General features: G+C 39.3%; 1 protein-coding gene across 3 annotated transcripts in view; it reads left to right on the plus strand.

Annotated features, from left to right (window-relative positions):
• Positions 1-15096, plus strand: part of ARHGAP42 (Rho GTPase activating protein 42) — a 303520-nt gene that overhangs the window by 173021 nt on the left and 115403 nt on the right. For all 3 annotated transcript variants that reach the window (XM_062196912.1, XM_062196913.1, XM_062196914.1), the window contains exon 4: positions 60-131. In XM_062196912.1, coding sequence (XP_062052896.1) covers positions 60-131 — 72 coding nt within the window. The remainder of the gene's footprint in view (positions 1-59; positions 132-15096) is intronic.

Raw genomic sequence — 15096 nt, forward strand, 5'->3', positions numbered from 1 at the left:
TTTTAAATTGTTGGCATGAAATTATGCAGAATTTAATATATGTGCATTTTTAATTTCAGATTCAAAACGCTAATGATGTTTTAATTGCACCACTTGAGAAATTTCGAAAAGAACAGATAGGTGCAGCAAAAGTAAGTGTCATATTTTATTATTCTTCAGATATACTTCTGATAATTAAAGGTGACATAATTTCAGATGTTAACATTTTTGAAATGTTAGGATGACCTTCCAAAGAATTCTGTACATCATTTTAAACTTTTTGTATAGAACATATTACAAAGATTAAAATTGGTTTTTACATAAAAGATTATTTTGGGGTTAACATTTTTGCCTAGAAGTTAAAATACCTGCATCCCACATCAGAGTATCTGGATTCAAGTCCTGGCCAAAGTTTCCAGTTCTAGTTTCCTGCCAATGCAGACCCTAAAAGGCAGTAGGTGACTCCTACAGTTAACTGGATTCATGCCACCCATGTGGGCACCCAGGCTGAGTTCCCACCTCCTGGCCAAGGCCCCACTCCACCCCAGTGATTGTAGGGGAGTGAGGCAGTGAATGGGAGCCTTTGCTCTCTTGTTTGCTCACTCTCTCTCTCTCTCTTTCCTTCTCTGCCTATCAAATAAATACATTTTTAAAATAAGATACCATTTTTCTACTAGGCAGAGAAAAAGCATGTGTTAACTGAGTTCCTTTCATTCTAACAATAACAGGAAATTGACCTTTTTAAAAAAAAAAAAAGATAATTATTTACTTATTGGAAAGGCAGAACTACAGAAAGAGGAGGAAAGACACAAAGAAAGATCTCCATCTGCTGTTTCACTCCCCGAATGGCTGCAACAGCCAGGTCTGGGTGAGGCCAAAGCCAGGATCCAGGATCTGCATCCTGGTCTCCCCATGAGTTGCAGAAGGCCAGTCTGCAATATGGGCTATCATCTGTTGCTTCTCAGCATGTTAGCAGGAAGCTGGATTAGAAACATAACAGCTGGGACTTACTCGCTGTCCAATATGGGTTACCAGTGTTGCAAGAGGTGGCTTAACCTTATGCGCCACAATACTGGCCCCAGAAAATTAATTATTTTGAAGACAGAATAAAATTATGAGAAGTTTCATTCCTAATACCTAAATAAAATAAAAATTTGGCAAATAATCTATTGAAAATTCAGACAATAATTGTAAGATAACTTCAGTTATTCTTTGTATTTTCTTATTATTAATGAAAATATGTTTTTGTAGAAAAGCTTTTAGAAATATTTGTCACAAGATCTTGGATTAATGTTTAATTGATTATGGTCCAGATAAAATTTCCCTGAGCTTAAGTATCTGAAATTTATTTGTATTCTGTTTCTTAGTTCCACATTTTAGCTACTTGTTCAACATCATATAAACACATACAATGTAGAGTCTCCAAACTAGAACCTACCATCTCCTATCCTTCCCCCATACATTCTGCATTTTGGTTTTCCATTTAGTTAGTAACATCCCTTCCTTATTTGACCAGTGCTGTTCATTTTACTGCAGAATCATTTCTATTTCTTTCCTTAGTACTTTCTTTCAGAAATATTGTAATGCCCCATGAGTTGATCCCCAGGCCCCCATTCAACCTATAGAACATGTTTTGCCATCCTGATTATATACTCTTCCAGTGATGAAACCTTCCAATGAGGGTTCTCTTTGACAGTTTAATGCTGCTAATGAGAGCTTTCTACCTCCTGGCCACTTGCTGTATTTCAGTGTCTTCCACCACCAGACATAGACTCTGCATGTATCTGACACCATGCTGGAGTTGTTTCTTTTGCATGAAACCTTTTTTATCCTCTTCTTTGAATGTCTTACCAGCTCTCCATGGCTTGTTTCATAGCCCAGCACCAGAAAGAAGACTTCTTCATACAGCCTTTCTCATAGGTTTATTCCCCCTCCAGAACTGTTTTTTTTTTTTTTTCTCATAGGATGAAGTAGTCCTTTCACTTGTTTCCTATGATAAGGCTGTCTCACATTATAGTTTATGTGCATTTCCCTACCAATTGTGAGCATTTATCAAGTCAAGCACTAAATCAGAATCATTTGTTAATTCAGCAAATATTTATCCATCTTATGATTGGACCACATGTGGCAAGTATGGTGTTTGATGAGATTAGGGATACAACGTAAACAAGATGGACATGGTCCCTGCACTTAGGTCCCTTATCATGTCTTGTGGAAAAGAGACACTAAAATAATTACAAATGCACTGAGGATTTTGATGCAAAAGTACCAGACCTTTTGTAAGGATATAATTAATGGAACCTGACCTTGCCCATAGAATCAAGACAGTGTTTCTCTAGGTAATATTGGTTAAGTAGATACCTGAGTAATGAGAAAGAGCGAGCTAGAAATGAGGATTCAATAGCGGGAAAGGAAGAGCCTTCCAAACGTTCCAGAAGAGAGGAAAGAATATGTATGAGTAACAGCCTTCAAGACAGGGAAGGAACCAGTCTTCTAAAGGAAGAAGATCCAAAATTTTAGGAGTACAGGGCACCATGGAGACAAGGGCCACCTGCACAGCTTTATAAAAAGTTCGCAATATTTTACTCCTTTTCCTAGGGGCACTGATAAGCAGCAGAAAAATTGTAAGCCAGAGAGTGATATATATATTCATATTTTTAAAGGTCAGTCTAGATGCCAGGTCCTGCATAGAGTGGAGAAGGCAAGATTGCCTGTGGGCAAACTGGTTTGAAAACTATTGGCCTGTGGCTTTAGACTCAGAATGTGACAGTGTGTGTGAATTTAAGGAGATGTATAGGAGATACCTCAAAGGTAAGATGGGAATAGAAGGAAATTGATTGCACATAGGAAAGTGAGGAACATGAGGGTTCAAGAAACACACTCTGGAGTTCCAGGTTACATAATTAGTTCAGTGGTTCTTGGGTTACTCACTGAGATAAGCAGCATGTATATTTGTAAGGCGATGATGGTGAGTTGGAATGAATTTGAGATCCCACTGAGACATCCAAGTGGAGATGCTGATGCAAATTAGAAATTGTCTGCTTATGAATGAAGAAGAGGATTAGGTGGCCTATACCATATCACAGAGCTGTGAAGTCAAGGTACATGGACCTTAAATAAAGCCACTTATTTGGGATGCTTGACATGAAGTATTTTACTTTCTCAATGGTATTTTTATAAAATTGGATTAAAGTGCTTTGTGAAAACATTTTTATAATATGTTATTCCACATTTTATGGGCCACCTAAAAAGAATCAATTTCATTTTTGAGTGGATTATTCTTTTCTTTAAAAAAATTTTATTTACTTATGAAAGCAGAGTAACAGAGAACAAGAGACAGAGATCTTTCATCTTCTGTTTACTCCCTGAATGGCCGGTGACAGGCCTAAGCCAGGCTGAAGTCAGGAGCCAAAAACTTCATCCGGGTCTCCCACATTAGTGGCAGGGGCCCAAGTACTACAGCCATCTTCTGCTGCCTTTTCGGTGCATTAATAGGAAGCTGAATTGAAAGTGGTGCAGCCAGGACTCAGATCAGCCCTGTAAGCAGTAGCTTAATGCTGTGCCACAATGTGGTCCCAAGGTCCTAATTCTCTCTCTCTCTCTTTTTTTTTTCTATTCACTGTGAGATTAAACTAATGGTTAAATGAAACTAAGGAGATTTTGAGCATAATTGGTGGTGATTCTGTTTGTTTAATTTGCCTGATACTGTGGCTACTAAATTGTTTATAAACTGCTAAGTTACCCTTGTTTTATTGAAGCAAATAGTAAATTAAAAACAGGCATTCTCTTCTGAAGTTTATGGACAGGTCAATTTTCTTTTCTTTTGTGGAGTAAACATACTTGGAGGTATTTATTTTATCTATCGCTTTACTCCCCATTTATTTAAGTATTTTCTTACTTGGCAGAAAAAGTCAATTCTACAAATGTCACTGTCTTACTTTTCACAGTCTTCTGGGTGGAGATTTCCCATAGCATGTTTTGGGCTGATTAGCCAGCTGGGATTAGAAGGCAGGGATGTCAGTTAAGCTTAAAATCTTGTCCTGTCGTAAGGGACCCCTTTAGTTTAGTCCACAGAGCAAAGCAGAGTGGAAAACGCTGAGTCGAAGTGTCCCTTGCCTCACAACCAGATGCTACTGTTTAACTCAAGTGGCTGGAATCCATGGACCACAAACATTTCCTTTGTACTGTGTACTATGGAGCTTTGAGACACCTGATACTTTGCAATGGAAAGTGAAGCCCTTGGTGAGTTACAGTTTTGGGGAAGAAATGTCATGCGTCTGTGAGAGGCATTAGGCGGGATTAATGCTGGGGCTGTTGAACTGAAGGACAGGAGTGCTTCTGGTGCTGCTTTTTTGAATAGCTGGAGATTAGAAGAATTATCTGTAAACAATTGTCAAGAATGTATTTATGTAAAGGCTCTTAGTCTGATGGTAGGTCCAGAATGGAATTATACTGCAGACCAGACGTTTTACATATGTCAAGGGGTTGGATGGAATGTTTGGTTTCTTTAATTCATTTCCTGACACATTGCTGGTTTAAACTTAGAAAATGAGTGGAAAGTTGTTATTTACAACAATTAATGCTAACAAGAATTTCTCTAGATGAGTATATCCAGAGCAGCATTATCACAGAGCAAGATGATTCCTAATTGTTTTTGGATGTGTTTTGCATTTCTGTTGTACTATACTGGCCATCTCCTTGTTCCCAGAGGGGGTGAATTGTGAAGTTGTATCTGCATTTGCTGTACTTTTTGCTATAGAGGCTGGCTAGCCCCAGAAGATAGGTACAGCTCTAGATCTGAGTTGCTATTCAAAGACAAATATATTATGGAAAAGTAAGTGTGTGCGTGTGTGTATGTATGTGTGTGTATGAGAGAGCAAGCTGCACGAGTCTATATATATATACGCACATATATATACATATATGTATTATATATATATATATATATATGCATTTATCAGATGGCTTACATATTTTAAGAGATGGGCCTGACTTTAAGGAGGTCAAAGGTTCATTTTCCACATACAGAAACAGACTGAGTAGCCGGTTGGTGACATAGTGGGTGATAGAACTCAGCTCCTTAGACCAGCAATGTTTTGAATCCCTGTGCTACTCTTTAGAATGTTCTTTTCTGAAATATTTCATTTTCTTTACCTTTAGCAAATAAATGACTTATTGGGAAATATATCCTAATGATAAAAATGCTTCAGACATGCTCCTAGTATCCTGCTTTGAATCAAACCTAGTTAATTTTGAAAACTCCTTGTGTGCCTGGAGTGCCCAGACACAGTATGCACCGAGCATTGACTTCCTTAGAGATAAAGGTGGTCTGACAAATACTGCCCACAGAAGTTGAGAGATATTCATGCATTTTAATTTCTATCAGCAGTGTTTTCCAAGACACTTGTTTTTGTTCTCAATAAGACTTTAATAGAAATCATTCGGCCGGCGCCGCGGCTCACTAGGCTAATCCTCTGCCTTGCGGCGCCTGCACACCGGGTTCTAGTCCCGGTCGGGGCACCGATCCTATCCCGGTTGCCCCTCTTCCAGGCCAGCTCTCTGCTGTGGCCAGGGAGTGCAGTGGAGGATGGCCCAAGTGCTTGGGCCCTGCACCCCATGGGAGACCAGGATAAGCACCTGGCTCCTGCCTTTGGATCAGCGCGGTGCGCCGGCCGCAGCGCGCCTACCGCAGTGGCCATTGGAGGGTGAACCAACGGCCAAGGAAGACCTTTCTCTCTGTCTGTCTCTCACTATCCACTCTGCCTGTCAAAAAAAAAAAAAAAAATTCGAACATTCTTCTGGAGTTTTAATATAAAAATGGACAATATGCATTTCAGAATAGAACTTGATTTTCCTTACATTGGTTTTGTATTGAAGACTAATGGAAGCTGATAAGTCTTGTCCCTTGATTCTGTGTGTGGGAGAGTTTCATTATTTTTAAGAGTTTGTTTTAAACATGCCTCGCACCTGTAATTATTTTAGTATGCAGTATCTAGGAAAAATCTTTGGAGAATTACATAATTAATTCCTGTTACAGTATGCCTTCATGTGAAACAGGAATATTACCTTCTTGTCTCAAATATATAAATGGTTTAGAGGATGCAGAAGGATTACAGATACTTTATTCTTTTTTTATATATGGTAAGAGTATATTTAGCTTTGTTTAAAAAAAAAAATCAACGAAATGTCTTCCTCTTCCAGGGTCATTGTACCACTTTGCATGCCCTTAACAGTAAATGAGAGTTTTTGTTGCTCCACATCCTTGCCAGCATGTGGTGTTAGCAATGTTCTAGATTGTGACCATTCAAATAGATTATGTAGTAGTATCATTTCAATTTACGTTTCCCTGATGTCATGTAATGTGAGCCTCTTTTCATGTACCTATTTACTACCTGTATATCTTATTTTTTTTTCTCCAGAAACCTTTTATTTAAGGTATACAAACTTCATTCATTTCATAAATACAGCCTTAGGAACATAGTGATTCTTTCCACACTGCCCACTCCCCCCCCCCCCCCGCACTCCCACCCTTCTTTCTCCTCCCTCTCCTATTCCCATTCTTATCTTTTACTAAGATCTATTTGCAATCAAATTTATACAGATAAGATTAACTCTATACTAAGTAAAGAGTTCAGCAAATAGTATGGAAAAAAAAAAAAAAACTGTTCCTCAATAGTTGAGACACCGGCTATTCAAAGTCAACATATCTCAAAGTGTTAATTTCACCTCTATAGATTACCTTTTAGGTGCTCTATTAGTTACCACAAATCAGGGAGAACATATGATATTTATCTGTTTGGAACTGGCTTATTCACTAAGGATAATGTTTTCCAGTTGCATCCATTTTATTGCAAACAATAGGATTTCATTTGTTTTGGTTTTTTACCACTGTTTAGTATTCCATGGTGTACATATCAGTTGCATAGTTGCAAAAAATTTCCCCCATTCTGTTGTTTGCCTCTTCACCTTGGCAAGTGTTTCTTTTGCAGTACAGAAGCTTCTCAACTTAATGTAATCCCATTTGTCAGTTTTGGCTTTGTTTGCCTATGCCTCTGAGGACTTTTCCAAAAAGTGTTTGCCTATGCCAATGTCTTGCAGGGTTTCTCTAATATTTTCTAAAAACTTGATGGTATCAGGTCGTAGATGTAGGTCTGTGATGTATTTTGAGTGGATTTTTGTGTAAGATGTAAGGTTGGGATATTGCTTCATACTTCTGCATATAAAGACCCAGTTTTCCCAGCACCATAAATACTTTATTCTTAAGTATTAAGTTTTTATCCTTCAACTAAATTAATTTTCTATTTTAATGGATAATACTTTGAGCTAAGGATGAGGACAATCTGAAACAATGTGCATTCTAGAGTTTAGAGTATAGGTGTGGTAGATCTTCTTTCTTTCCCTCCTGTTGTCAAGGGACCCCACAGAGAATGGTCAGGAATGGTTTTTCTTGTGCTAATGAGCAGCCTCTTTCCTCTGGACAGAAATTGGCTGGCAAGGCCTGTATTTGGGGCTGAATTCTCTGGGTAGACTGTAAGCCTTTGAATACTTATTTTGGAACTCTTTCCAAGCACCTTCTGTAACTTCTGTCCATGTAGCCTATCCTCCCTGGAACCTGTTACATAGTGTGGCATACATACTTGCTGATTTTAATTATTTGATTTTTTTTAAACAATTGCAATAGTTATACATAGTTAGGCAGGCACTGCTCTAACCACTTTTCATGTAAGCTTATTGGATGCTCACAATCCGCATGTTAGGTGAAAGACTATTAAACTGAAACAGGGAACTTGAAGAACAGAGAAACTAAGTGAGCTGAGGTGTAACCTAACTAGTAAGGCCTAGAGTCAGATTTCAAGCAGAAATACAATAAAGCATGTGGAATTGTTCAGTAGCTAAATTAGCACCAGCACATTTTTGCCACACAAAATTAATTCCTTTATTTTTTTTAAAAAAGATTTATTTATTTATTTATTTATTTTAAAGATAGAGTGACACAGAGAGAAACACAGAGAGAAATCTTCCAAGTTCTGATTCACTTTCCAAGTGGCCACAATAGCCAGGTCTAGGCCAGACATAAGCCAGGAGCCATTAACTCCATCCTAGTCTCCCACATGTCAGGGGCCCACATACATTAGCGGGAAGCTGGATCAGAAGTGGAGTAGCTGGAACATGAGCTCAGACTGGCACTCCCGTGTGGGACACTGGCATCACAAGTGGTGGCTTACCTGTTGCACAACCCCAGCCCCCTTTTCTTTATTCAGAAAGAAGGAACACTCTCTGGTGAGCTTACCTGGGGGGTAAGACAGTGTTTTATGATACTTAACCGCAAGTTTTATATCATAGAAATTCAAAGTAAAAACCTGGTGCTTAGTAGAAAGGTGAACTTGGGCAAGCTGTTTACCTTTAAAACCTGAGTCTCCAATCTGAAAAATGGCGAAAATAATAAAACTTTCTTGATGGAACTGATATAATTGCATATCTCATACAATTTTCATAGCATAATTTGTTCATAGTAAGAAAATGTTAATTGCTTTTAGAATCATAATGGCTACTCTTATAAAATTTCTGTCATTTTAACTGAACTATCACTGTGAAAATGCTGAAGTCATTGTGCCTGTAGGATAGTTTGCCTTAGTTTGTTTCAGTAGTAGAGACAAGTCTTTGTTAAGTACTGACTGGTTACAAAGTATGGTTCATAGGGATATTCAACAGAAGGCCTTACATGGACATTTTCACTATGAACAGCCCTCTGCAGTTTACATGGTACCATTGTATGTGGCAGCCTTACCATGCATGAAATATCTCCGTTTTTCAGATGACTAGACTGAGACCCAGAAAGATCAGCAACCCAGAGCTGAACATGTGCTCTAGCTAGACTCAGATCCAAGTCTTTTGGTACCTAATCCATTAGTCCTAGCACTGTACCTAATCCCACCCCCCACTTTTTTTTTTTATAGTTCATGGTATTTTTTCACCTTCCTTAAACTTTTCTTGTGAGGCATCAACTCTAATTGACCTCATTGCCACCACAGCAGAAACAAACCATATGACATCCCCTGGGGGCAAAGAGTCATCACTTCTGTCTGTGTGACAGGTAGCACCATTCAGTGTGTCTGTTCCCTAAGGTATGCTTGTGTACCAGTTACTGGAAAACTTGAGTCTCCCCTACAGTTAGAATTCTAGACAAGGACATTACCCAAAAACCATTCTGCTGAATATTTTTCAAGAAAGTGATTTTATAAGTGTGTGTGTGTGTACATATATATGTAAATGTGTATGTATATATTCAAATATAGATTATTATAGCTATATTAAATGACTGCTGTGTGGGTGCACAATAAGATTATTTACATTCTTCAGTGGTCAGCCCTGTTGGTGAGAATCAAGTCTTTTCCTTGTAATTACGTCTTTTCTGTGGCAAATCCAGTTACTTCAGAATATAGGAAGAAATGCCGATTAACTCATGAAAGTTTTATGAGTCTGTTGCTTTCCTTTGGAACAAGAGTGAGGAGTTAAACTGTGCTTGGAACATGTCTGCGGAGGAAATAGTCCCCATAAACTTTATATCTTTGGTTTCTTGATCAAAGAGTTGCTATTTGTGAATGCATCCTTTATAATACTTTATATACTAGTTGCCCTGCTGCAGCAAAATGTGCTCCTTGAGAAATTATTCTTTAAAGTATTTCATGATACCCAGTTAGAAGCTAAGCTGTGCTGTACACTTCACTGTCTTTACTTATAGCTTCTTTGTTCAGGATCACTGTCTTCAGTATTCCTTCAGTTTGGTTATTTCTTCTTTTCAAATAAAGTGCTTAGAAATATTCTAAAATACTTAAAAGACTTCTATGGAAAACTCAATCAAGAACTCAGCAAGGGGCTAGCATTGTGGTGCAGTGGGTTAAGCTGCCACCTGCCACGTGAGCATCCCATGTGGGTGCCGGTTTGAGTTCTGACTGTTCCACTTCTGATCCAGCTCCCTACTAATGGCCTGGGAAAGCAGTGAAGCATGGCCCAAGTGCTTAAGTTCCTAGACCCCATGGGAAACCTAGAGGAAGCTCCAGGCTCCTGGCTTTGGCTTGGCACAACCCTTGGCATTGCCGCCATAAGATTTATTTGTGTATTTGAAAGTCAGAATTATAGAGAGAAAGAGGAGAGACAGAGAGCAAGAGGTCTGTGAAGCATCCACTGGTTCACTCCCCAAATGGCTGCAAGGCTGGAACTGGGACTGTCTGAAGCCAGGAGCTAGGAGTTTCTTCCTGGTCTCGCATTGGATGCAAGAACCCAAGGACTTGGGCCATCTTCTACTGCTTTCCCAGGCCATAGCAGAGAGCTGGATTGGAAGTGGATCAGTTGGGACTTGAACCGTTACCCATATGGGATGCCAGCATTGCAGGCAGTGGCTTCACATGCTATGCCACAGGGCCAGCCCTTCACATTTACATTTTAAAGTTCAAAGCAAATTACAGATATAAATAGGAATATGTTTCAGGTATCAGAAATATGTGGGTTTGTAGTGTTTGCCGTTTGTTGTTAAGCCAGAGCTCTGAGTAAAATTACAACTATAGTGAGGTAAGCCATCTTGTATTCAGTTTTATTTTATTTTATTTTATTCTGGTTGGTTATTGACAAATACACAATGTGAAAGTTTTAAGATGTTCTAGGAAAAAAAGAAGAAAAATGTTGAGGGGTTTTCCAAATCAGTTTTATTAAATACTTTAATTTTACTTACAGTATATGCATTTCAACAGTGTTTTATTAGTCTGGTCTTAATGCCCTCACCTGTGTTCTATGTATTATCAAATTCAAATTAGAACTGCAATAAACAATGAAGTAATTGGAATCCCTCCAAAACTAGGAATCATGAGATAACGATTTAGGAACTTTCTATACTCATAGATTTAAAAATTCAATTACGAAGAACCTTATACTGCTTTTCTTATAAAGTTAATTAAAATTTTGTTATATTTGAAAAACGGAAAATTTTCCTGTCTAGTCTACCAATAAAATATATTGAATTACCTATATGTCATGTGACAGAAAGTGTCAATAGTTGTTGAATATCCCTGTTGCTTTCTTAATACGTTGTTTCATTTTACCAATCTTTTGTTTTTGATAAATGGCTCCTGTTTTTCAGTGTTCCTTTTGAAGGTCAGGGGTCAGAAATGAATATGAAGCCCCTAAGGAAAGTGTGGTTACTACAGCATGTATATTAATAAATAAAATTTGTTTTCATTGTTTATGTCATATTGCTTATTTAGATTAAAAGAAAAAACTTATTGACAGGCTTTGCTATATTGCCTCTTCCTTCTTTTCCATTTTTGAGTTGTAGAAGTTTGAGTAGCATGTCACCATCTATCTTATCTGAGTCACTGATTAAAAATATTTATTTAATTGAGCAGGGTTGCTTGGCAAGGTGGTTAAGGTATTACCTGAGATCTCCACATCCCAGAGTCGGATTTGCTGACCCTCATTCTTAAAGCCTTAAATAGATTTCACTTCAGCTGTCATTAAACCTTCATTGATACCATACAGATTTGATGATTTGGTTTTCTGTTGGAAAACTACAGAATTCTTAGTACAATGAACTTTGGTGTGACCTTGAATAGATTAGTGGCCAAAACTCATGTGTAACTCAAATACCCACATTTTGTGTTTCAAGTATACTTCTTTTCATGGAGTTTTTTTTATCTTTGAAGCAAAATATATATTTATAATTTAGAGCTATGGTTTGGCTCACAATAATGTAAATGAGAAAGATGAAGAATCCTTTTTTACTCTGGAAGTGGAATGTATTTAAATATTTGAGAAGCAGTCACGTAAAAACCACTATATGCATCTTGTGCTTTTATTTAGATTTCACATTGCATCCAGAATTAGTTAAGTATTAGGTGGACAACCTTCCTCCAAACAATGTTATTTTAAGTAAGGGTATGGTAAATCTCATCACAGATTTAACTTTGTTTTGTCTGTTTGATTATTTCTACACTCTACAAAAGCAACTCATTAAAAATGGAAAAAATACTTCATTCTGTTTCCTTAGGATTGTGCAGATAAATGGGCTCATTTGTCAGCTAAAAATACCGAAATTTGTGAAGATGTTTGGATAGGCTCAGCCCTAGAGAAAGAGCAGTGTGTTTCAACTGGACAGATATATTGAGAGGAATAAAGTCCCGCCTGCCATTTATATTCACAGTAGTAAACAACTCTCACTGACTTTATTAATAGGTTTTGCTTAAAACAGCTTCTCATTGTTTTGCCTGTAGAGTTGATTTTGCATTTCTGTCTTCTATATACAGTCAGTAAAAATGTGAAGCCAAACTGAATGCTCTCCAGAGACCATGCAGCCAAAGTTTGCATGGAGTGCCTAGTGATTTACTGTCTCTGAGCTGGAGAGATGACCTCTACAATTACTGTGGAAACCCAGTGAGGAGTGAAGTGAGCTCACTGTAGAAAGATTTCAAGCATTGAAAAAAACTTGCCTTATTTGGTAAATGTGGTTAACTGGGCCCAGCTGGTAATGCTGTTGAGCTCATTGTGAGATGCATTGTCTTTTGAAGCCAAATTCCCGCATTTTGTTTTACCCTTTAGAATTAGGTTATTAAATGGTATTTGTTCAGTTTTCCTTGGTGTTCCATGGACTAAATCAAATCAGAAATATCAGTTCCATTTTGAAAACTAAAACTCAAATGCATTGATATTTGAAAACTCTCCATCTCTCAAGTCTCTTATGTTGTACATCTTAGTTCCTGGGAAAATTTTGTTTGTTTAAATGAGAGTCAAAGAGACAGAGACAGAAACTGGCAAAGAGAGCTCCCACCTACTGGTTCACCACCCAGATGTCCCCAACAGCTAGGGCCAGGTTGGGGCCAAAGCCAGAAGACAGGAAGGTAATCCAGGTCTCCCAACCAGAGTGGCTGGAACGCAATTACTCCAGTCATCACTGCTGCTTCCTAGTGTCTTAGTGTCTGCATTGCGGGAATCTGGGGTCAGCAGCTGGAGTCCAGAGTCAGACCTCCCTGGCACACTGATGTGCGACACAAGTACCTTAACCACTATGCTAAACATTAACTTTGGGATTTTGATTTTAATTAATACCGTGAAGAATCAGGATCCTTTGAGAAGCAAACCTATGTGTAGTTTTTGGTTTTACTCTGTTTCTTTGCTCATGTGAATTTGCTCTTACATTACAATTTTAGGCAGTATCTGTTAATTAATTTTTTTTGTTAATTACATTTTCTTTAAATACCGAGTAAAATTTCATGTAAAGAAATGAAATACCACAGATTCCCAGGACTTTTCTTAAAATCACAACCTCAATTATTTTAGAGGAGTAAACAAAGGCTTTTGAATCATTTAGACCTTAATTTGAATCCCAATTCTGCCATTTCTGAACCTGATGATTTTGGACATTTCCTTAAGTCTCATGACAGTTGAAAGGTCCTACCTACCCTCCATAAGTATTGTGAAAGTTAGCATATGTATGTGTGAAGATGCCTGGTACAAATGGCAAGAAATGTCAATTTCTCATTCCTTCTCTTCCAGCAGTGGGCTAATTTCAGCTTTTCATTGACCTCACTTTCAACTAGCTTCCTTTGGGTAATACTGATATGACCCAGCAAGTTGTTGCTGTCCCTGTCATCAATTCTCCATGTGGTATCAGGAAGGAGAGGGCCATCTATAGTTTTACCATTCAAAATGTGGTCTGTGACCAAGGTGCATCATCACCCAGGAATTTTTATTTTTTTTTAGAAATAGGGAATCGGGGCCAGTACCGTGGCTCACTAGGATAATCCTCCGCCTGTGGCGCCAGCATCCCATAAGGGCGCCAGTTGCTCCTCTTCCAGTGCAGCTCTCTGCTGTGGCCCAGGAAGGCAGTGGAAAATGTCCCTAGTGCTTGGGCCCCTGCACCCACATGGGAGACCAGGAGGAAGCACCTGGCTCCTGGCTTCGGATTGGTGCAGCGCCAGCCATAGCGGCGATTTGGGGGGTGAACCAACGGAAGGAAGACCTTTTTCTCTGTCTCTCTCACTAACTCTATCTGTCAAATAAATAAAAAATTTTTAAAAAAAGCAACAGGGTATCTTTGGTCCCACCCCAAATTTATCAAGAGTATCTGCAATGTAACAAGATCCCTAGTACATTCAAATACACAAGAAAGATTAAGAAGCACTGTGCTGGGGCTGGCACTATGGCATAGGGGGTAAAGCCACCGCCTGCAGTGTCGGCATACCATATGGGCGCCAGTTCAAGACCCAGCTGCTCCACTTCTGATCCAGCTCTCTGCTATGTTCTGGGAAAGCAGTGGAGGATGGCCCAAGTCCTTGGGCCCCTGCACCCGCATGGGAGTTTGGGAAGAAGCTCCTGGCTCCTGACTTCGGATCCGCGCAGCTCTGGCCATTGCATCCCACTGGGGAGTGAACCAGCAGATGGAAGACCTCTCTCTCTCTCTCTCCCTCTCTGCCTCTCCTCTCTCTGTGCAACTCTTTCAAATAAATAAATAAATCTTTAAAAAAAAAAAAAAAAAAAGAGCCGGCGCCGCGGCTCAATAGGCTAATGCTCCGCCTTGCGGCGCCGGCACACCGGGTTCTAGTCCCGGTCGGGGCACCGATCCTGTCCCAGTTGCCCCTCTTCCAGGCCAGCTCTCTGCTGTGGCCAGGGAGTGCAGCGGAGGATGGCCCAAGTGCTTGGGCCCTGCACCCCATGGGAGACCAGGAGAAGCACCTGGCTCCTGCCATCGGATCAGCGCGGTGCGCCGGCTGCAGCACACCTACCGCGGTGGCCATTGGAGGGTGAACCAATGGCAAAGGAAGACCTTTCTCTCTCTCTCTCACTCTCTCACTCTCTCACTGTCCACTCTGCCTGTCCAAAAAAAAAAAAAAAAAAAAAAGCAGCAGCAGCACTTCTCTGTGTCATTTCTTAGGGATTGACAGCTCTGAGTAGTGAGATTCTCTCTGTTAGGGTTATGTTCCAGGATTTTGAAGTACTTAAGAGAGAGGTGGTGGAATTGTTACAGAATCTCACTCTGATTTGTGCTTAACTTTCTGTCATTCCCAGGCATACCTAAACTTTTCTAACTACCACCCATGTCTGTGGCTGGATTCTAGTTGGAAACTCCTT

The sequence above is a fragment of the Lepus europaeus genome, chromosome 7, assembly GCF_033115175.1.
Source record: "Lepus europaeus isolate LE1 chromosome 7, mLepTim1.pri, whole genome shotgun sequence".
NCBI lineage: Eukaryota > Metazoa > Chordata > Mammalia > Lagomorpha > Leporidae > Lepus > Lepus europaeus.